The sequence below is a fragment of the Felis catus genome, chromosome B3 (genome assembly GCF_018350175.1).
Source record: "Felis catus isolate Fca126 chromosome B3, F.catus_Fca126_mat1.0, whole genome shotgun sequence".
Classification (NCBI taxonomy): Eukaryota; Metazoa; Chordata; class Mammalia; order Carnivora; family Felidae; genus Felis; species Felis catus.
Genome location: NC_058373.1, coordinates 97,336,322 through 97,358,237, shown reverse-complemented (window position 1 = coordinate 97,358,237; position 21,916 = coordinate 97,336,322). Strand labels below are relative to the sequence as shown.

At 38.6% G+C, this 21,916-nt stretch overlaps 1 protein-coding gene and 1 pseudogene across 3 annotated transcripts in view; both read left to right on the top strand.

Annotated features, from left to right (window-relative positions):
• POLE2 (DNA polymerase epsilon 2, accessory subunit) overlaps nucleotides 1–18,621 on the top strand; it is a 31,378-nt gene extending 12,757 nt beyond the window's left edge. For 2 of the 3 annotated variants that reach the window (XM_003987616.5, XM_019832981.3), the window contains exons 7-19: nucleotides 1,856–1,939; nucleotides 2,548–2,604; nucleotides 3,027–3,075; nucleotides 3,707–3,779; nucleotides 6,729–6,901; nucleotides 8,002–8,091; nucleotides 8,267–8,321; nucleotides 9,109–9,168; nucleotides 9,256–9,333; nucleotides 11,418–11,526; nucleotides 12,812–12,988; nucleotides 14,696–14,763; nucleotides 18,503–18,621. In XM_003987616.5, coding sequence (XP_003987665.2) covers nucleotides 1,856–1,939; nucleotides 2,548–2,604; nucleotides 3,027–3,075; nucleotides 3,707–3,779; nucleotides 6,729–6,901; nucleotides 8,002–8,091; nucleotides 8,267–8,321; nucleotides 9,109–9,168; nucleotides 9,256–9,333; nucleotides 11,418–11,526; nucleotides 12,812–12,988; nucleotides 14,696–14,763; nucleotides 18,503–18,521 — 1,092 coding nt within the window. In that variant the 3' untranslated portion in view covers nucleotides 18,522–18,621. The remainder of the gene's footprint in view (nucleotides 1–1,855; nucleotides 1,940–2,547; nucleotides 2,605–3,026; nucleotides 3,076–3,706; nucleotides 3,780–6,728; nucleotides 6,902–8,001; nucleotides 8,092–8,266; nucleotides 8,322–9,108; nucleotides 9,169–9,255; nucleotides 9,334–11,417; nucleotides 11,527–12,811; nucleotides 12,989–14,695; nucleotides 14,764–18,502) is intronic. The other variant, XM_006932853.4, reaches the window with a different exon arrangement.
• LOC111561183 lies at nucleotides 15,480–15,628 on the top strand (annotated as a pseudogene).
• Nucleotides 18,622–21,916: the final 3,295 nt, after the last annotated feature.

The window sequence follows — 21,916 nt, the reverse complement described above, 5'->3', positions numbered from 1 at the left end:
GACAGTTTCTGCTTTTAACTTTTATGAGAGAAAAAATTGTATTCACTTTTGGAAATTGACATTACTTATATTTCCCTACCAAAGACCATCTATCTATGTGTTTTCTTATATATATTAGGTTTCCTGTGGCAACTTAGTTGCCCACAGCCCAGAAGCATTATTTCTCCTCTTTTTCCCAAACTAACTTTAAGACTTAGCTAAATTATTTGGGAGACCTGGGTGGCTCAGTTGGTTAAGTGTCTGACTTTGGCTCAGGTCATGATCTCACAGTTCGTGAGTTTGAGCCCTGCATCGGGCTCTGTCCTGATAGCTTACAGCCTGGAGCCTGCTTCAGATTCTGTGTCCCCCTCTCTCTCTGCCCCTCCCTCACTCACACTCTGTCTCTCTCTCTCTCTTTCAAAAATAAATAGACATTAAAAAAAATGTTATGGGTTAATGTGATTATATCTGACTTTATTTTTCCTTCTCTGTATTTTTAACATTTTTGAGTAGTAAACAGGCAGTATTTGTAATAAAAAAAAATTTACAGACAAAAAGAAGCTTCACTTGGTAATTCCTATAAGAATGAAACATTATACACCCTTTCATTCAGCAATTCTGTTTCTGGAATTTGTAGAAGTATGTGCAACAGTTATACCCATGCACTAGGCCAAGAGAGGTGCAAAAACATTAAGCACTGTTTTTGCCAACAGAAAACTGAGCACCTTATGTGTCCTTTAATAGGAACTTGGTAACATAAATGTTTGTATATGTACTGTACATATCTATATCCATTAAAAAGAATGAAGTATATCTATGCATAGTTAAATAAAACGATTTCTAAGAGATATTAAATTTAAAAAGTTAAGTTGTATAATATTAGTAATAATATGGTTTAATCTTTGCAAATAAAACAAAAACTGTATGTGTTTAGAAATGGTATATGTATTAACATATATGTAAGATTGTGTATAGAAAAGCATCAGAAAGGATTTTTTAAAATGGTGCCCCAATTGTTACTACCTTTAACTTAAAGATAAAAATATAATGGTCAGATTGAGGATGTAAATAAATAATAATGACAACCTTTTGAAATGCTAGTATAACTTTTTAAATAGCCTACTAATTTGCAAGATGTATTGACCAAATAAATAAAATTTATATTCTTTTCTATATTTTAAAGGTAAATGTACTTATCATTATTCAGAATACAGTAGTCCCTCTTTATCCAAGGATGATATGTTCCAAGACCCCCAGTGGATGCTTCAAAGCACAGATAGTACCAAAACCTGTATACACTATGTTTTTTCCTCTATGTACATACCTGTGATAAAGCTTAATTTATAAATTAGGCACAGTGAGAGATTAACAACAATAATTATAAAATAAAACAATTATAACAATATACTATAATAAAAATTATGTGAATGTGGTCTCTCTGTCAAAATATCTTACTGTACTATACTCACCTTTCTTATGATGATGTGAGATGATAAAATGGCTACATGATGAGATGGGAGGTGAATGATGTAAACATGACATAGCTTTAGACTACTATTGACCTTCTGGTGATTCATCAGAAAGAAGACCATCTGCTTCCAGACCATGGTTGACAGAGGGTAACTGAAATTATGAAAAGCAAAACTGGATAAGGCGGAACCTCCTGTAATATGACATGAGACTTCATTGCTAAGAGCCTGAGTTGGTATTTTAGCTTTTTATAGGATAAATTATATCTGAGTTTTATCTGATTTTCTACTCTAAAGTAGGTGAAAATACTGAAATGTGCACTAAAAATTCACTTATTTATAAAAAAAGTAGTTTCTTCAAAGGACAAATTTTCAACCTTTAAGAATTTATTTTGTCTCATTTTAAGCTTAAAACGGTAGAAACCCTATTGGGCAGTACAACCAAAATTGGAGATGTGATTGTTCTCGGAATGATAACCCAGTTAAAAGAGGTAAGTTAAACTTAATAAGCATCAAACTGTGTTCAGCCTTTGGACTGATGAAATGTCTGTTCTGTATAGCATTTCTGCAGAGGGTACAGGGATGTATTCTTCATTGAAGGCTCCTGCCTCAGTTACCAAGTAGCCTTTGCATCTGCATTTGGTTTCCTGCGTAGACATCAGGGAGTGTCTTTGACAGGCCGCCAGTTTGCATAGCCTGAAATTAGTCCTCAGTGACCTCTGCTGGAACTGAGAGTACTGAGTTTCTAACAAGCAAGGCTGCAGACCACATCCTGCTCCCTCAGAGAAGGACACTGTTGGCTCTCTTAGGTGGAGGCACCTGGTGAGGCCCATACGGCCACCACCGAGCATCCCTCTTGCCGTCTCTTGATCTGCAGAGGTCATTCTCCATGTCCCTCTTAGGAGTCTCAGTCTCCATCAAGTGATTAATCTGAGGCTACCAGACTAGCAAATGGAAACACGTGGGCCAGGAATTGCTAGTTTTGAGAAATCCACTGTACTCTACTGTATTCTGTTGCCAAAGTTGTCAGTATTTTAATTATTTTGTCAGAGTATCCATTTTTACATAAATGTGGACATATTTCTTTTAACTTTTTTAGGGAAAATTTTTTCTGGAAGATCCTACGGGAACCGTACAACTGGATATTAGTAAAGCTATATCCTTTATATATTTTTTAAAATTATGTTATATGAGTTGGGGATATTGATTACACATCATTCTTAAGTTAACCTATTTGGTTTCCTATTGTAACTTACGTATGATGATGATGCAGGAATTGAGACATAATTCTAGCCAGAGACAAAAGAAACTGTAATTCTCCCTTATTTGGAGAATGCAAACAAGTCAGTGAGGAAGTTTATACCATGCTAAGAATGATCTATACTGACATTATTACCAAGCTGCATCTTAGAATGGGGAAATTTAAACCTAAAAGTTTTTAAGCTATGATCTACTCACAGTTTCAAATGTTTAGTCTTTGAATTTATTAGTCAGAAGTCCTTTGAGCCCAGAATTTATGTTGACTTTATCACCACCTCAAGCAGAGAAAAAGAAGTATTTTCCTCAACTGCTGTATACCAGTTCCATAGTGGTTTATACACAGAGTCATGCTTTGTCTTAGCAGAAGGTAAGTCAGTATACCTTTTGCTGTCCTCCTCATTGTTCTACGGTAAAACCATTTCTACATTGGTTAAAAAGTATTAACATGATATCGTTTGGGAGAACATTGTTTATAAGAGCATACTTTGGACAACATTAAAAAACTCAGACTGGTGATGGGCCTGGGGTTTCTTTTTGGGGTGATAAAAATATTCTGAAATTAGTGGTGATGGTTATACAACTTGCGAATATACTAAAAACCACTGAATTGTATACCTTAAAGGGTGAAGTGTAAGGATATGTGAATGATGTCTTAATAAAATTGAAAAAAAACCCAAACAAACTAGATTTTACTTAGGGTCATAAAGTGAGACATTTCCTAATCTTTGTACCTCATGTCTCCGTACTCTAACATGTATTGTGAAATTAAAAAGTGAAAAGTTTTACTTCTGAGTCTGTTTCTACTTCATGACTTTTTAAAAATATAGAACTGAGACTACCTTTGGATCTGTAGCTAGGTGGGACTGGCAACCTCTGTGGTTAGTTGACAGAAGATGAGACAGCAACTTAGCATTACTGCTTTGTCTTCCATAACTCTCTTCCTTTCAGACAAGAAGAATTGGACAAATGAAAGTGACTTGTTACTTATCTTTTTTCAGGCTGGTTTGAAGATCAGGTGTTTCATGTCAATGCCTTCGGATTTCCACCCACTGAACCCTCTAGTACTACTAGGTATAAAATGTTTGGCTGAAGCCCTACAGGAATTTCATAATACTGGCAGTAGTGGTTTTAAGAGTGTGTATCATTTGTCGGTTACTCAGGCTTTGTGTCAGAATGCAAAGAGTAATAGAAAGAGTTGGAAGACTGGGTTATATGTGCATCTGAAAACTAGCACGTTGATTCCTGGTTAGTTGTATTCGTATCTCCCTACCTTGGCTTTTATGGGCACGTGTTCCAGTCTGCCTGTCTCGCTTATCTATGGGGTTGATTAGAAGTTCAACTGAGGTAAGAGATAGGAAGACACTTAGAAGAATATAATTTTCATGTTAATATAAAGCCTTATTTTTCTACTAATGATTAAAAGTTACAAGAGGCAGGGGCACCTGCGTGGTTCAGTCAACTAAGTGGCTGATTTCATCTCAGATTATGATCTCGCAGTCGTGGGTTCGAGCCCCATGTTGGGTTCTGCTGACAGCTCAGAGCCTGGAGCCTGCTTCAGATTCTGTGTCTCCCTCTCTCTCTGCCCCTCCCCCGCTCATACTCTGTTTCTCTGTCTCTCTCAAAAATAGTTTTTTTTTTTTTAATTTTTTTAACGTTTATTTATTTTTGAGACAGAGAGAGACAGCATGAACGAGGGAGGGTCAGAAAGAGGGAGACACAGAATCTGAAACAGGCTCCAGGCTCTGAGCTGTCAGCACAGAGCCCGACGCGGGGCTCGAACTCACAGTCTGTGAGATCGTGACCTGAGCCGAAGTCGGCCGCTTAACCGACTGAGCCACCCAGGCGCCCCTCTCTCAAAAATAAATAAGCATAAAAAAAAAAAAAAGGTTACAAGAGGCAGATGAAAAAGCTCTTTAATGTAAGCAAAAGCATCATAATGTTAGAGCCATTCCAAAAGGACCTTCTCTGAGAAGAGAGAGTTCCCTGTCACTCAGGGTTTTTGTTTTTTGTTTTTTTTTAATTTTTTTAATGTTTATTTTTCAAGGAGAGCAGGACAGTGTGAGCAGGGGAGCGGCAGAGATAGAGGGAGACACAGAATCAAAAGTGGGCTCCAGGCTCTTAGCTGTCAGTACGGAACCTGATACGGGGCTCAAACTCACGAGCTGTGAGATCATGGCCTGAGCTGAAGTCGGATGCTTAACTGACTTGAGCCACCCAGGCACCCCTGTCACTCAGGTTTTTGAGCAGAGGCTAAACAGTGGTGTAAAAGTTGTAGCTGGTGGCCTGTGGGTTGAATGTAGTCTGAAGAGCTTTCTTTCTTTTTTTCCCCTTTGAGGTATTCCCCTTTGAGGTATCTTTTGTTTCCGTTGTTTAAAAATTAAGAGATTTCTCATAAAAGTCTAGATTTCTGAGTCGTCTTGAACAACCAGATCTGGCAACATGGTCCCTGAATTCTCCCCCAGCTATCACTCTACTGCAGTGATGGCGCTTTGGGCAGGACATGTCAGTGCACCCTAGCTCATACCTAGGAGGCCTCAGCTGGTTGCTGCCTCCTTATTCAGTGTTCCCTTCCTGAAGCCTGTGAACATTTGAGTTTGCCACCTTTGGGGGAATTAAAGTTGCCTCCTAATCTTGAGATTCTGTCTGTGGTGAAAGTGATTTCAAGAAGTGTAAGAATTAAGATTCTAGTCCTAGTATACCTGTACAAAATCAAGGTATACAGGCCACGTTTGCTGGCTGGAAGTTACTGTCAGGGCAACTTCTCTTCCTGTTGAGGCAACCTAGGGGAAAGTGCCGTTCATGCAAATGAGGACACAAGCCCTCATCAAACCAACTCACTTTTAAGTGAATGCGTTTAGTGCCAGTTTGTGGCTTTTTACAACATGGTAGGTTTTCTTTGGGATATATTTAGAGCAAAATTTCTGTCGCTTTTGACATTTTATTTCCATACAGGCTTCAAAACTACTACTTTGGAATGAGAGGTATAATCAAGGAAGCTGGCCGTGTGAGCAGTAACCCTTCGGTTTCAGCCTCATACAGAGCCTGCCAGGCAGTGGAGACGATAGGGGGCAGTGCAGAGTAGTGCACGAAGCTCTGGCCCTGGCTCTCAGACAGGGTCTGAAACTGAGCACTTGCATCTGTTAACTGGGGCGGGCCGCAGGCAAATCACTTAACCCTCCTGAACCTTGTTTTTTTCTCTTTTGTAAAATAAAGAAAATAAAATCTCCTCAAATGAGGTTTATTAAGGATTTAAGATTGTAATCTGAGATATGTTTATATATGTACATAATTTACTTAGGAACCACATCATCCATCCATCCATCCATCCATCCATCCATCCATCCATCCATCCAAGGAGAGAGTTTCTTTTTATGTGTGACTATGCATGTTTATATCCTTTTTTTTTTTTGACATTAATAATGGACACATACATTGCTTTGTAACATCCAAATTTTTATAATTCTGCCATGTATGTTAGTCTCTGTGGACCTCCTTAATTCCTTAGAACAAATTTCTAAACATGGAATTGTTCGGTTAAATGGTTAGTACTTATTTTGAGCACTTTTATTAGATACTGTTTAAATCAAATGTGCATTCCTCCTACTTTCAATTACATAGGAAGTTTAATGTTTGCTTTAGTCGGTTTTAAAAGACACAGAAACAGCCTATTAAGTATTTATTCACTGCTTCTGTTTTTCTTATTTTAGGGCATTTACATAAACTTATTTGCTTTTTAAGTGCTACAAATAGTACATTTTCGTGGCACTATTTACACTGATGGGAAAGTAACCTCATTAGGTAGAAAGAAACTAAATTTGTAAAATTATTAGAAAAACATCTCCAACACGGGGCTGGCTCAGTCAGTAGAGCACGTGACTCTTGATCTCGAGGTTGTGGGTTTGAGCTCCATGCTGGGTGTAGAGATTACTTAAAAATAAAATCTTTAAGAAAAAGAGAGAAAGAAAAACATCTCCAACAGAATATAGGATAGAAGCTAATAATTATGTCATAATTACCTAGGGCATACTATGGAAATATTAATTTTTTTGGAGGGCCTTCTAATACGTCTGTGAAGACTTCTGCAAAACTAAAACAACTAGAAGAAGAGAATAAAGATGCCATGTTTGTGTTTATATCTGACGTTTGGTTAGACCAAGGAGAAGTGTTGGGGAAACTTCACACCATGTTTTCTGGTGGGTGCCGTTCTTTTCTACCCTTTTAAACTCGAACGAGGGTTCATGTCTTAAAACTAAATTGTTACAGGGGCGCCTGGGTGGCGCAGTCGGTTAAGCGTCCGACTTCAGCCAGGTCACGATCTCGCGGTCCGTGAGGTCGAGCCCCGCGTCGGGCTCTGGGCTGATGGCTCAGAGCCTGGAGCCTGTTTCCGGTTCTGTGTCTCCCTCTCTCTGCCCCTCCCCTGCTCATGCTCTGTCTCTCTCTGTCCCAAAAATAAATAAACGTTGAAAAAAAAATTAAAAAAAAAAAACAAACTAAATTGTTACAAATGTATCTTTTTGAGTAGTCTATTTTCCTGTAAGTGTTGATTCAGCAGTGAGATATTTTAAATGAGCCCATCTTAAAAAACTTAAATTTTACATTTGAAAAATAATTGTGCATGCATATGTGTGTTCATGAGAGCTAAGAATTAGTCCTAAGTATAGCATAAGAATGGATAAGAGCTTGGGTTTGGAGTCTGACAGAACTGGGCTTATTTATTTATTTTTTTAATGTTTATTTATTTATTCATTTTGAGGATGGGGGGTAGAGAATCCCAAGCAGGCTCCACACTGTCAGTGCAGAGCCCAAGTCAGGGCTCTATCTCATGAACCTGGAGATCATAATCTGAGCTGAAACCAAGAATCGTATGTTCGACTGATTGAGCCACTCAGAACTGGGTTTAAATTGCAGCCTGATACCTTGGGCAGGTTACTTAATCTCTCTCTCAGTTTATAGGGATGTTGTGAGAATCAAGCTATTACAGGGCCTGGCATATAGTAAGTGTTCAATAAATGGGCAGTATTGTTACTATTGTTTAAAAATACTGGTTATTAAAATAAGGTATTATTAAACTAGTAAGTTTTTGTTATTAAAAACTCATGGTTAGGGGCTCCTGGCTGGCTCAGTCAGTGGAGCATGTGACTCTTGATCTCAGGGTTCTGAGTTCAAGTCCCATGTTGGGCCCAAAGTTTACTTAGGAAACAAAACAAACAAAAGAAAAACCTCATGGTTAAAGGGTTTTTAATCTGATTTCTAGACTAGAAAAGTGATATTCATTTTATTCTCTTATTTTTAGGTTATTCACCAGCACCTCCAACCTGCTTTATTCTGTGTGGTAATTTTTCATCTGCACCATATGGAAAAAATCAAGTTCAAGCTTTGAAAGGTATTGAAGGTCTATTGAATAAATGTTTCTACATTTAGATAAATGAAATTGATAAGAAATGATCTATAATATTTTAATTTCATTTAAAAGATGGAGAGTTGTAGCTAGGCAAATATAATTTGACTTTTATGTGCATTAAATGCAAATTAAATTTAATGTCCCTTTAAAATTTTAGATTCCTTAAAAACTTTGGCAGACATAATATGTGAATATCCAAATATCCACCAAAGGTAATGATTTCTATTGCTATATTTTTAAAAGTTTTTTAAAAAACAAAAAGTGAATTATAAATTTTATATCCATGATTATTAAGAAATGAATGGAACAAAAGTTTGAGAAAATTAGTATGCTAAGAAAAAATTATCCTCACATCATGATAATGTATGTTATACTGTACTAGAGATTTATAGTGAAAAATATTGAAAAGGAAAGAGTGATACTTTCAACTATATTTTTAAGTTCTTGGTGACAGTACTTTGTCTAGAGCTGTACTCTTCAATATGATGGTCACTAGCCACATGTGTCTCTTTAAATTTAAATTATTTAGAGGTTCCTGGGTGGCTTAGTCAGTTAAGTGTCCAGACTCTTGATTTCGGCTCAGGTCATGATCTCACCACTGCGAGATTGAGCCCTGTGGTTCTGCACTGGGGTGGAGCCTGCTTAAGTTTCTCTTTCCCTCTACCCCTCCCCCACTTTCTCTCTAGCACTCTCTCACGCTGTCTCTCAAAAAAAATTAAAGTTAAATTATTTAAAGTTAAATATAATTAAAAATTCACCCACACTAGCCACAGTTCAAGCACTCAATAACTGGACAGTGCACATAGAGACATTTCCATCACTGCAGAAAGGTCTGCTGGACAGTGGTAGTCTAGAGACTTAGTTCATTTATTAAAATGCATGAAATTTAAAAAATATTAAAAATTATTATTTAATTCAAGGCAGTAACTCGTCTTTAGACTACTGGATAGTGTTGCAATAATTTTTTTTTTTAATGAATTATATTGAATTTTGCTACAGTAGTCGTTTTGTGTTTGTTCCTGGTCCAGAGGATCCTGGATTTGGTTCCATCTTACCAAGGTAAGTTGTGTTTAGATTTTTCTAACAGTTAAAAATATTTTGTCAAATTTAAAAATATATCCTATACCACATAAATTGTTTCTATAGGCCACCACTTGCTGAAAGCATCACTGATGAATTCAGACAAAGAGTACCATTTTCAATTTTTACTACCAATCCTTGCAGGTAAATATTACCATTTTGTGTTATGCTTTTTTTCATTTCATTTCAAAACTAACTTGCTTCTTAAACTTTGTCTCCGAACTTTGACTACTATGAGGTAAATATAAAGTGAAAATTTCTCTTTATTTTAGGTTTCTCAAAACTTTAGAAATATTTTATCACTGGGCACCTGGGTGGCTCAGTCAGGTGAGCTTCTGACTTTGGCTTAGGTCATGATCTCACGGTTTGTGGGTTCGAGCCCCACATCGGGCTCTCTGCTGTCAGGGACGAGCCTGCTCGGGATTCTCTCTCCTTTTCTCTCTCTGCCCCTCCCTGATTCATGCTTTCTCTCTCAAAATAAATAAATAAACTTAAAAAAATAAAATTAAAAATATTTTATCACTATTGAATTCACTGATAATGAATTTAGAAGCTGAAAAACAGATGGAGATTTAAAAATCGATATTCTCATTATACATCCTTTAAGAAAAGCTACAATGGAAGAGGGAAACAGATTATGTGTTACTGCACATGCCACTTACTATAGTCAGAGGTTACAGTCCTTGGTTCTCTCTTTTCTGCCTGCATTCACTCCTTTGGTGACCTTAGCTACTCCCAAAGCTCTCAGTGCCATCTGTGTATTGACAGCTCCCACATTTACATCTTCAGCTCAAACCTTTCTCCCAGACTCCAGACTTAGGCATCCAGATGCCTGCTCATCATCCCCCGTGTATGTCTAGTAGACAACCTCACACTGAGCTGCTCATCTACTTCCCACCCGTCAGCTCCCAACCTGTTCTGTACCCTTCCTCATCAGAGTTCATGGCACCTTAGTCCTTCCAGTCACTCGGGCCAAAACTTTTTGGGTTTCTCTCACATGTAGTGTTTCAGGAAGTCCTTCAAAAATGTGAAGGAAGACCAAAATATATGCAGAATCTGGCCACCTGTCACCGCCTCTGTGACCCTCTACCATCTGCTCTAGCCTGGATTACTGTAATAGCCTCCTCGTTGGTCTCGAGCGTCTACCCCTGCCCCTCAGTAGTCTGTTCTTTTTTTTTTTTTAATTTTTTTTTTAACGTTTATTTATTTTTGGGACAGAGAGAGACAGAGCATGAACAGGAGAGGGGCAGAGAGAGAGGGAGACACAGAATCGGAAACAGGCTCCAGGCTCTGAGCCATCAGCCCAGAGCCCGACACGGGGCTCAAACTCACAGACCGCGAGATCGTGACCTGGCTGAAGTCGGACGCTTAACCGACTGCGCCACCCAGGCGCCCCTTTTTTTTTCTTTATTTTTTTTTTTAATTTTTTTTTTAGTAGTCTGTTCTTAACACTGTGTTAGAGTGATCCTCTGACACATAAGCATGTCACCTCCGCCTTACTGATCCTGAAATTTGGGCGCTCCTTCTGCCATTCAGTAACAGCCATATCCTTGCGGTGGTAGTCAGGGCCCAGCATGATCTGGCCTCCTATTCCTGCTCCTCTCTTCCTCATTTATTCCAGTCACCACAGCCTCCTTTCTGTCCCTCAGACATGCCAGCCATGCTCTGTCTCGGGGCCTCTGCTGTAGCCGCTCCCTCTGCCTGTCCTGTGTTCCTCCTTTGCCTGCAGTGTTCTTCCTCTGCATATCTGCTTGACTCTCTCACCTCCTTCATGTCTGTGCTCAAATCAGACTCCGTTATCAGCCCTACCTATTTTCATCATCCTGTTTAATCCTCCAGCCATCTAGTGCTTCTTACCTCACAAATGATCCCTGATAGCCTGTTTTTCTTTTTCCCATACACTTAGTCATCTCCCAGCATCCCATATAATTATCATGTTTATTGATATTTTTTCTGACTGCCCTCCCTCCATTAGAATATAAACTGCATCAGGGCTAGGATCTTTTTGTTTTGTTCACTCATCCCTACGATAGTGCTGGACACATACGGAGAGCTCAGTAAATTACTGTCGAATGAATGGAAGGATAGAGTCCAGCTGAATTTTTGCTGTGGTAAACGATGGGTAGTGGGAATAGCTTTGTATCCTAAAACATTTTGCCTTTTAAACTATCTCCTTTTTTTTTTTTTTTTGCTGAGGAAGTCAAATTCAACTACTGCTTTCATTTCAGAATTCAGTACTGTACACAAGAAATTATTGTCTTCCGTGAGGACTTAGTGAATAAAATGTGCAGAAACTGTGTCCGCTTCCCTAGTAGCAATTTGGATATTCCTAATCATGTAAGTTAAGAGTCTTCTTTATTAAGCTATCATAAGTGTTGCATTATATAAAATACTATTAAGTCACTTAATAATTTGACCTTCTATGTTTATGGTTCAAAGTACTTTTGCCAGTAAGTTAATTTTTGTTACTAAGTCAGTGTTTCTCAACTTTCTCACTGAAGTATCCCCTAATGGGCAGAGGGAAGCCCAGAATGAACCAGAAATTTCTTTGAGTCTTCCTGTTTTGCCTTAAAACTCATAAATCTTACGTTGTACTTCAAAACATATATGTATTTATTTTAAAAAGTATTTACCTCGGGGCACCTGGGTGTCTCAGCTGGTTAAGCGTCCGACTTCGGCTCAGGCCGTGATCTCACGGTTCATGAGTTCAAGCCCCACGTCGGGCTCTGTGCTGACAGCTTGGAGCCTGGAGCCTGTGTCTCCTCTCTCTGACCCTGCCCCACTCCTTCTCTGTCTCTTAAAAATAAAATAAACATTAAAAAAAATTTTTTTTTAATGTTTACCTCATCACGTTCATTATTTTATATGATCTGTCCACATCAGGAGGGTATGTAATGTTTATCTTGTAGCTTCAGGGTTCCCTGAAGTGGTACATGGGGATCCATGTACCATTTTGGGAAATGTGGAGGTACATCTTACAGAGCATTTTTAGTATTTATTTTATAATATTTAAAGTTTAGGGGCGCCTGGGTGGCTCAGTCGGTTAAGCGTCCGACTTCAGCTCAGGTCATGATCTCGCGGTTCATGAGTTCAAGCCCCGCGTCAGGCATCTGTGCTGATGGCTCAGAGCCTGGAGCCTGTTTCAGATTCTGTGTCTCCCTCTCTCTCTGACCCTCCCCCATTCATACTCTGTCTCTGTCTCAAAAATAAATAAACGTTAAAAAAATTAAAAAAATATATATATATAATATTTAAAGTTTATGTAGGCTATGTGTCTATTCTTGGCATTACTCAAGCTGTGGAATTATTTTTAGATGAACATAATTAATAATGAGTTTATTATACAGTTAAAAGTACAACTGTTCCAGTGTGACTACTTTGGGGGAGTAGCTTTTATGATAAGTGGTGTTAAATGAAAACTTACAGATTTTTTCCTAAAATACAGGATAGCTTATTTCATTTCATATCAGTGTTTCTCAAAGTTCTGTGATTTAAACTTCTCCTAATTGTTTCTCAAATTTTCTAAGTCCTTCTGGTAATTGATATTTAATGTAAAGTTATTTGTTAGCAATTTTAACTTTTACAAACGAGCTGAAGTTTGTTTTATATCATTCTTTTGTAGTTTGTAAAGACGATCTTATCCCAAGGACACCTGACCCCTCTCCCCCTCTATGTCTGCCCAGTGTACTGGGCATATGACTATGCTCTGAGAGTGTACCCTGTGCCTGATCTCCTGGTCATTGCAGACAAATACGATCCTTTCACTGTGACCAATACAGAATGCCTCTGTATGAACCCGGTAAGAACGTCATCAACCTTATATGGGCATAGTTCGTCAAGACTGGAGTGTTATTTCTTTAAATTAAAAAATTTAGTAAAATCACTGTTAGGAGTAAAAATATGCTATTAAGGAAACATTGAATTAATGTGGTACACACAGAAAGTCCTTCAACTTTCAGGATAGCATGTGACTGTAAAGTAATGTAACTTAAAAAAAAGAATACAACAAAGCTTATAAATCCAAATGAGTATTTTTCCCCTTCAAGGTAACTTACCTTAGGATTCCTTTCTGGGAATTGCTTTCAGAGCCTGTATCTCATTCTCTTTAAATATTTTAATGTCCTTTGTGGATGATTTTGACTTTTGGAAATTTGTGCAAGTCCCAGAAACCTAAGCTGGATGAATGTGGGAATTCTTACTCGGACACAATTTCTACAGAAGTAGAATTGCCTTTTCATATTTGGGGAATTACTGCAAAAACATTGTTGATGTGATACAAACTATCTTCAGTAGTGATTTTTACTTTGTATTCTTCACTGATTCTTATGAATGTTAGACCAATTTTAATACTTTTTTGTTTTGTCTAGGCCAGTTCTAGAAACATCATGACTTACAATTGGTTACTGCTTTCCTCAAACACTCATTTATTTTGTCCAGCTTCCTCTAAGACAGGGTTTCTTAACCATGCAACTGTTGACATTTTGAACCAAAGAATTTTTTCTTGGGGAGCACTGTCCTGTACGTCAGAAGGGTACTTAGCAGCATCCTTGACCTCTCCCCACTAGATGCCAGTAGCAGCCCCCAGTTATTAACAGTGGGAAATGCCTCAGGATATTTGCCAAATGTCCCCTTGGGGGACACAATTTTCTGTGGTTGAGAACTGCTCTGAGGAGGGGCACAGTCAACAATTTGGTTTCACTGTTTGAAATTTGTGGCCTGATTTTTTTAGAACCTTTATTCACTCTTCCAATATTCTTTCACAATGAGGCTATTTCTTATTTAAATTTTACTCTTTGGGTGTTCTCATAGTTAATGCTTTATGTGATAACACCTTACTTCTGAATTTTTCCACTTTCTCATCCAGTAGACTAGTAAACAGCCCTCTCTACACCATCATTCTGTCCTTTTTTACCTTATTTATACCTTTTGGGCAAGCCCCAAACTTGCCTTTGACATTGCTCCATCCCTTCTTGACACTTCCACTAACGGATGCCTGCAACGGGCCAGACACTGAGTTGGTGGCAGGCACACGGAGACTGAAACAAAAAGACCATCTCTGCCCTAGAGTTTAGTAGTGGACGCATTGTGGGATTACTGCTCAGTTGCTTTGGGGGCACCTGAGAGGGGCATCAACCTAGATTTTTCACTGGAGGGAGAGAGGGGCAGGAAAACTTTCTTCAACATGATGTTTACGTGTCTTATAGGTGTATGTAGCATTGCACAGTACAGCATTTCTTAGGCTAGGTAGAGCCACCCTAAGCATTTCCAGATACATGTTAGTAGAAGACAGTCTAGCCAACTTGAAAGACTTTTGCTTCAGGTGGAGCCATTTTATAGTAATATCTTCTCTCAGCAAAGATGGGGGGGGGGAACATCTGCCTCATTACTTTATAGTCACATCTTACAACTTTCTTTTTAAGTCATGAGCAAGGAGTTTGATTTTAAAAGTAGGAATTCTTTTTAGGACAGTTGAGTGTTCACTTACAGGCATTTTTTTCTCCCAAAGGGATCTTTTCCAAGAAGTGGATTTTCATTCAAAGTTTTTTATCCATCCAGTAAGATAGTAGAAGACAGGTAAGTGTACCCCCAGAAACAGCAAGAAGGAGGTGTCTTTTAGTAGTGTATTGCTGAAAACCACAAGTCCTGTAGGTGTGCTGAGGTTTTTAAAAATATCTGTAATTGTCTTTTGGAATGTTCTAGGCTGAATTTCTGGTCATGCTGTGGGACATAGAATTGTATGTACTTGATGGCACATTTGTGATAAAACAGATTAAGAACTGTTTTCTGAGGAATATCTCAGAACAGCTCTGGAGCTGGGTTAGTTCTTTTATAGGCTGACTTCTGACGACATCATTATTCAGAGAGGTCAGCCCCACCCTCCACATGGTTGATTCTCAAAACCTAGGTAATCTGCCTTAAATTGGCAGCAAACAAGTGTGGGGGTTGGGGTGGGCAGGGACTGGATATGTGTGTGGTGATGGTGAGGGGTTGGGAGGCTGTCTTGGGAAAAAAGAATAATGACCTGGGAGGGCAGTGGTTTTCAAAGGGTGATCTATAGACCACTCTCATCCAAATCTTCTGGAATCCTTGTTAAAAATGTTATGTTTCTGGGGTGCGGAGCATAGGTGGCCCAGTTGGTTTAAGTGACCAATTCTTGATTTCAGCTCAGGTCATGATCTGAGGGTTCGGGGGTTTGAGCCCTGCATTGGGCTCTGTGCTGACATCGCAGAGCCTGATTGGGATTCTCTGTCTCCCAAAATAAATTAACACTTAAAAACAAAACAAAAAAGTTTCTTACCCTGGCCCAGGAGATACCATGGTCATGAAAGTGGTTTTCCCAGGGCAAGGCTTATCCATTGCACTCCGGGTGTGCCAACCCCTGAATGTGGGAAGCCCCTGCATAATTTGTGGCAGTGGGGAACTGCTTTTGTGTTCCCTGCTGGAGGCGGGAACTTAATCCAGGATTAAGCTGGAACTTAATCCTGTTAAATTCCAGGATTCTGCTCCAGACCTATCAAATGTCTTTAGTTTAGGGCCCAAGAATATGCATTATTGACCCTATTTCTCTTGGATTCGGGCATCCTAACATGCGATTTCTCAGTTAATCATATTTTGAAAATGCTCCCACATTCAGATAAGAACAAGTGAGCAAGTAACTGCCTTCTGGGTTCTTGTCAGAGAATATAATCTTGAACACACAGCCCAGTTGTCTTTCATTTTTGGGGGGCAATTAACAGATTTACTCAAATAAAAACAAACATGAGTACATTATAAAAATTTCGATGTTTACAAGTATAAAATTGGAAAGGAAAAATACATATGCTTCCTAACCCTGAAACCGTGATTAAGTTTCTTACATATTTCTTGAAAAAAAAATGCATTGTTCTTGCTGCTCAATAACTCATGGAGGATTTAAGTGCATTCTCTTTGAGATACTGTAAATTTTATTCTCGGATTCACTCACTTGACACATATTTGACTCTTACGGCATTCCAGACACTGCTTAATTTGTGGAATGAATACAGTCAGACAGATACTCATTAAGGTCGCAGATATTCTAGTCTATTCTATAAGCCCAACAAATGTTTGACTCTACCTAGCCCGCACTGAATCCTAAACTGCACCCCCCCCCCCCCCCCCCCCCCCCGCACCTGATTTGGAATGCCCTTAGGTAAGAGGAAGCTCCTGTCTCCAGTCTCATGGCTCCCTATTGTCACACCTGGATGCCCCTGAGGGCATCTGATTTTGTGATCCCAGGATTAAGTCACCTCTGAGGGGTGTCTGCCAGGAGCATATTTTGTCCACCTTCAGGATGACTTTTACTGAACTGCGATTTGATATGAAACTTACTCTGCTGTGAAAACCAGTACCAGGAACTTTCAGTAGGTCTCAGGACAAGAGAATTCTGTGTCTGTCCCAAGCAACTGTTTATCTTAGGGGAGACTGTGAATCTTCTGAGAAGCTCTCTTTGCTTTAGCTGCTAGGAAGTACAACCCAGATGTGTAGCCCACTTTGATTGCAGCAGAGGAATTACTAGCATAAATTTTGGGTGCAGCTCTGGCTTCATCTTCTCTCCCCTGTATTTTGCCCTTGAATTTCCTCATTTACTTTTATCTTTTTATGACATCTCTGCAAGCCATTTTATACTCTTTTCTTAAAAAATGAGTCAGGATACAAGTAAGTAAATCACAACAGGAAATGAACTGATGTATTAATTATGATGGCAAAGACTTCAGCTGTTTCTGGTAACGTTGCCCGATTGACATGCAGAATTGTTTGCGTTCTAAGCACTTTTTGCAGAACTCTTTGACAGTTCCTGACATTACTGTATTAGAAGTCATGTGTGTACCCGTCTTCCTTAAAAGCTTCTAGCATAGCCTTTGACTTGCAGTTGACGCTCACTGTTGGTTGAGTTGAAATAGTTGGCTCCTTTATCTTCTATGGACTCAGCTGCTGAAAAGTTTTGACATGATTTCCAAACTATAATTTAGTAGTAATAATTGAATCTTTTCAGTGCTGGCTCAAACGGGTTGATGTACATTTATTTTCAAGAGAACAGAAGACAATTTGAAGATACAGTGGAATAATTTGGTCTTCCTGCTATTTAGTTTCTCCTTAGAAGAAATCGTTTAGTAGATTGTGAAATCATACTGTAGACTTAATCACAGAAACTGTAGTCAAAGTAGATAAGGTTAACCCTGTTTCCATATGTACTCTCAAATACAGTTGTTTATTTTAAAACACAGTATTGGTGATGTAGTGGAGAAATAAATACCCATTTTCACACATAGTTGGCCAGAATAAAAAGTGGTAAAAACTTTTATGGAAGGGAATTTGACAGGATTTCTTAACACCTAGACTATATATACCAGCGATTCCATTTTTAGGAATTTATCCTCCAGGTATACTTAGGTTTATGTTTAAAAGTAGGTACTAGTGTGGTGCCTGGGTGGCTCAGTCAGTTAAGCGTCCGACTTTAGCTCAGGTCACGATCTCACTGTTCGTGAGTTCTAGCCTCACATCAGGCTCTGAGCCTGGAGGCTGCTTCAGATTCTGTGTCTCCCTCTCTCTCCTCCCCTCCCCTGCTCATGCTGTCTCTCTCTCTCAAAAATAAACATTAAGGGGCGCCTGGGTGGCTCAGTCGGTTGGGCATCCGACTTCGGCTCAGGTCATGATCTTGCGGTCCATGAGTTCGAGCCCCGCATCGGGCTCTGGGCTGACAGCTCAGAGCCTGGAGCCTGTTTCGGATTCTGTGTCTCCCTCTCTCTCTGACCCTCCCCTGCTCATGCTCTGTCTCTCTCTGTCTCAAAAATAAATGTTTTAAAAAAAAATAAAAAAAAATAAATATTAAAAAAATAAAATAAAAGTAGGTACTGGCACTTTACTGTAGGTTTGTAATAGCAAAACAGTGTGAACGTGTATCCATTTAAATGTGCGTGCTTCTTCAGAACTTTTTGAATTTAAATTCCAAAGCCTTAAAGGAAGGGATTAGGTTAAAAATTATAAATATACTTGTTACTAATTGAAAAAAGGTGTAGAATAGTGCTTATTGTATTCTACCACTTAAGTGTTTTTAAAGCATATACCCTCACAATACATGCTTACATATAATTACATTATCTTTATAAGGACAAATAATTGCTGTGGGAGCAGAGACAGAGTGTGAGACTGACTGATTTTTCACTGTGTCCCCTTCTAAATTTGGAACAATGTTCATGTAATGACCTATTTTTAAAATGAACTACAATTAAATATTAAGAAATGTATAAATTAGGTTTCCAAACTATTTAATTTTATGAATTTCTATTTTCAGCAAACTTCAAGGTTTCTGAGATTCTAACACCATCTAAAGACAGAGAAAATTCATCAGTTTCTGCTTAATTTTGTATCTATGTAATTTTGATAAGTTACAATAAAATTATGATAAACTTAGAATGTTCTTAAATTTGTATTTTATGGAATTTTGTCATTAAGTTATAATAAACATGGCACACTTTACAAGGTTTTATAGCAAAAATATTTTCTGCATAGTCTTAAGAAACATGTGAAAGTATGTATGAAGATATAATCTGATTATACATTTATGGTTAAAAACTGAAGTTTTGGGGCACCTGCGTGGCCCAGGTGGTTGAGCGTCTGACTTCGGCTCAGGTCATGATCTCGCAGTTCCTGAGTTCAGGCCCCGCTTTGGGCTCTGTGCTGAAAGCTTGGAGCCTGCTTCAGATTCTGTGTCTCCCTCTCTCTCTCGAAAATAAACATTAAAAAAAAATTTTTTTAAGGTTTAATTATTTATTGTCTAGCCATATACCAATATTCATTTTAAGAAAAGTACAAATATTTAACATTTTCTGAACCCTTGTTTTAGTCTAACTTAGGTTTTTATCACCATAAGAGTCCTAATGGTATATTCAGCAATTTTCAAACTGTTTAAATTTCAAGTCACAGAATTTATTCTAATAGTGAAAACCTTTGTGTCAGGATATTACTATGATAATTTCGTAATTATCTTCTGGCACTGGAAATTTAAAAACACATAGTCCCCCTAGATTTTACATTTAGAAGACACAGTGTTTATTTTAATACCATCCCCTCACTTACCTTTTAGTTTATGGCATTGCAATAATAGCCTAGAAATGAATCTGAATGACAGGAAGTTGTTAGAGGTACAAAGAATTTCTCAAATGTAAGAGTATCTTGATATTACAAAGAGCCTGGAATGGAAGACATTTCTTTGAAAGAAAATTAGCTTTTGGGAGAATAGAGACTGATAAAAAATGACATACTGAAAGGAAAATTCCTCAAGGAAATTTAATCTGAACGTAGTGATAAGTGAATTGGTAGTTAAGAGTGAAGTGGCAACTTAAGAAGTGGTTTGAAGATGGAAAATTTGGGGAGAGCATTAGTAGAGGCCTGATGTTAGAAGAGCAAGATATAGCTTTAATTTCAAGAATAACCTAGAGAGGGGTGCCTAGGTGGCTCAGTCAGTTAACTGTCCAACTTCGGCTCAGGTCATGATCTCATGGCCCTTGAGTTCCAGCCCGGCATCGGGCTCCTTGCTGTCAACACAGAGCTCTCTGCAGATCCCGTCTCCCTCTCTGCCCCTCCCCTGCCCACACTCTATTTCTCAAAAAATAAACATTAAAAAAAAAAAAAAGAATAACCTAGAAAAAGTTAAAGAAGAAATCAAGGCATAAGGTCAAATGCTATATATATATTGCTTGGAAAATGTACAATTTGGGCCTTAAAAGTGGTAGCAAAATAAACACTGTAAGGTTGTTGGTCCAGTTATGAGAACAAGAGCTACCTATGAAAGATGATGGGTCGAAAGTTATAAATGGAAATTGATATGTGTTCCCTCATTCACTAACTCCTTCATGTAACAAATAATTGTTTCTATAAAATGAACTTTTTGAGATCTTTTCACATTTAACGGCTAGAAAGACAGGGTGCATTTAGGAGTTAGCAAGGTGAAGTGAAATGAAGCAGGGTAGTTAACTATGAGCAGAGAAGTTGCCAAAACCAGGCAACAAGATAGTAACTAGAACCAGGTGGGGATCAGTGTTGTCCAGAAACATAAAGCAGAAGTCTGAAAGATGGAGCAGTAGAGGAGGAGCACTCAAAGGGCATCCTAGGCTGCTTTGGGGCAAATCAGAGGGGTGTTGTGCTCCCCGACTTGGTGCTTACTCAGCTGGAGCGTGGCCCACCTCACTGCAGAAATCTGGGTATGAGGCCCTGTCATAGGAAGGTGTGCCTTCGAGCAGGGGCCAGGTAGTTCACAAGACGGGAGTGGGTAAGATTTCTCTTCTATGAGAAAAGCGAACACTTGGTCATGAGTGGGGAAACCACAGGAAGTGCAGACTGGAGCACGCAGGCCCACCTAAGGACGGCACCTGCTGTTGTTCTGCCATCAGCCAGTCATGGCCACACGGGAAGCCTAGCCCAGTCTGCCATTTTGGAGAAATCCGTACTGTCAGGAAAAGCACCCCAAGTTTGTTCAAGCACAGGTGACTAATTGAAATCACCAAAGTTTGCACCAAAGACGACATGATTACAGACTGGCTTATGCCCATGAATTGCTTTCTCTGCCTTACAAGCACAGAAATTGTAATCTTGTGTTCTATAAAATATACCTATTAAGTAAGATGAGTTGGGTCCCAATCATTCAATCACTAAAATCTATTGTGGAATCTGCTGTGTTTTCATAGAGTGAGGGGGCCACAGGCAGGGTAAAATTAAAATGGAATGTTTCAGTTCTGACCCTGTGCACATTCGTGTGTTTTCCATGGAGCGTAGGCCCCCTCCTACCATATTCAACCAGTAAAGCTCCGTTTTTATTGTTCTTATACTTTGGGCTTTATTTTTAGACAAGCCTGAATAAAAAAAGGTGGTCGGGCTTGGAAAGGGGTAGGAAACTGCCACTCTAATTCTTTAATACATTGTTAAATGTTTAGCATGCTAGACACTAAGCTAAGTGCTTACTGTGCTATTTAGGCTCCGTTAGGTCACCATTACCTTTAATTTGTAAGTGAACAGACAGGAACAGGGAGATTAAATAAATTGCCAAGGTCACACAGCTGGTAAAGGTCAGAAACAAGTTCACTCCATCGTGTATTGTTTCCCTTCTACTCCCTTACTAAACAGTAATTTTTACTCCACACTTCAGAAGTTATACAGGATCATCTATCTAGAGCTGTTTTAAATTGAAGGTTGAGCTCATCAGTGGGTTAAAATAAATAGGTCACAGCAGAATAGAAAATTCTAAGGTGTTAAGTATTGTTGCATGATACTATTGTTTCAATCATGTGCCAGTCAGGAGTTGGCATGTTGTCAGAGCTGTCTCACTTGCTTTAGTGGGTATCAGGCCAACACCCCACTCCTCCCAAAAGGACAATCACTAGCCTGATTTCTAGCAGGAAGATTTATCTTGCCAAGCTTTGCCTATTGTACAACGGGATCATATGATATGTATTATTTTGCATCTGGTTTCTTTCACACGACCTTGTTAATAACATTTATCCACATTATTCATTCATGTCCATTGTGTGGATATACACATTTTATTTGTCCATTCTACTACTGATGAGAATTTGGGTAGTTTCTACTGTTTGTCTATTACGAATATTGCTATTATAAATATGCACATTCTAGTGTATGTCTTTTGATAGAGATACGTGTTTCTGTTGGATATATATATATATGGAAGCAGAATTTCTTAGTCATGAGATAT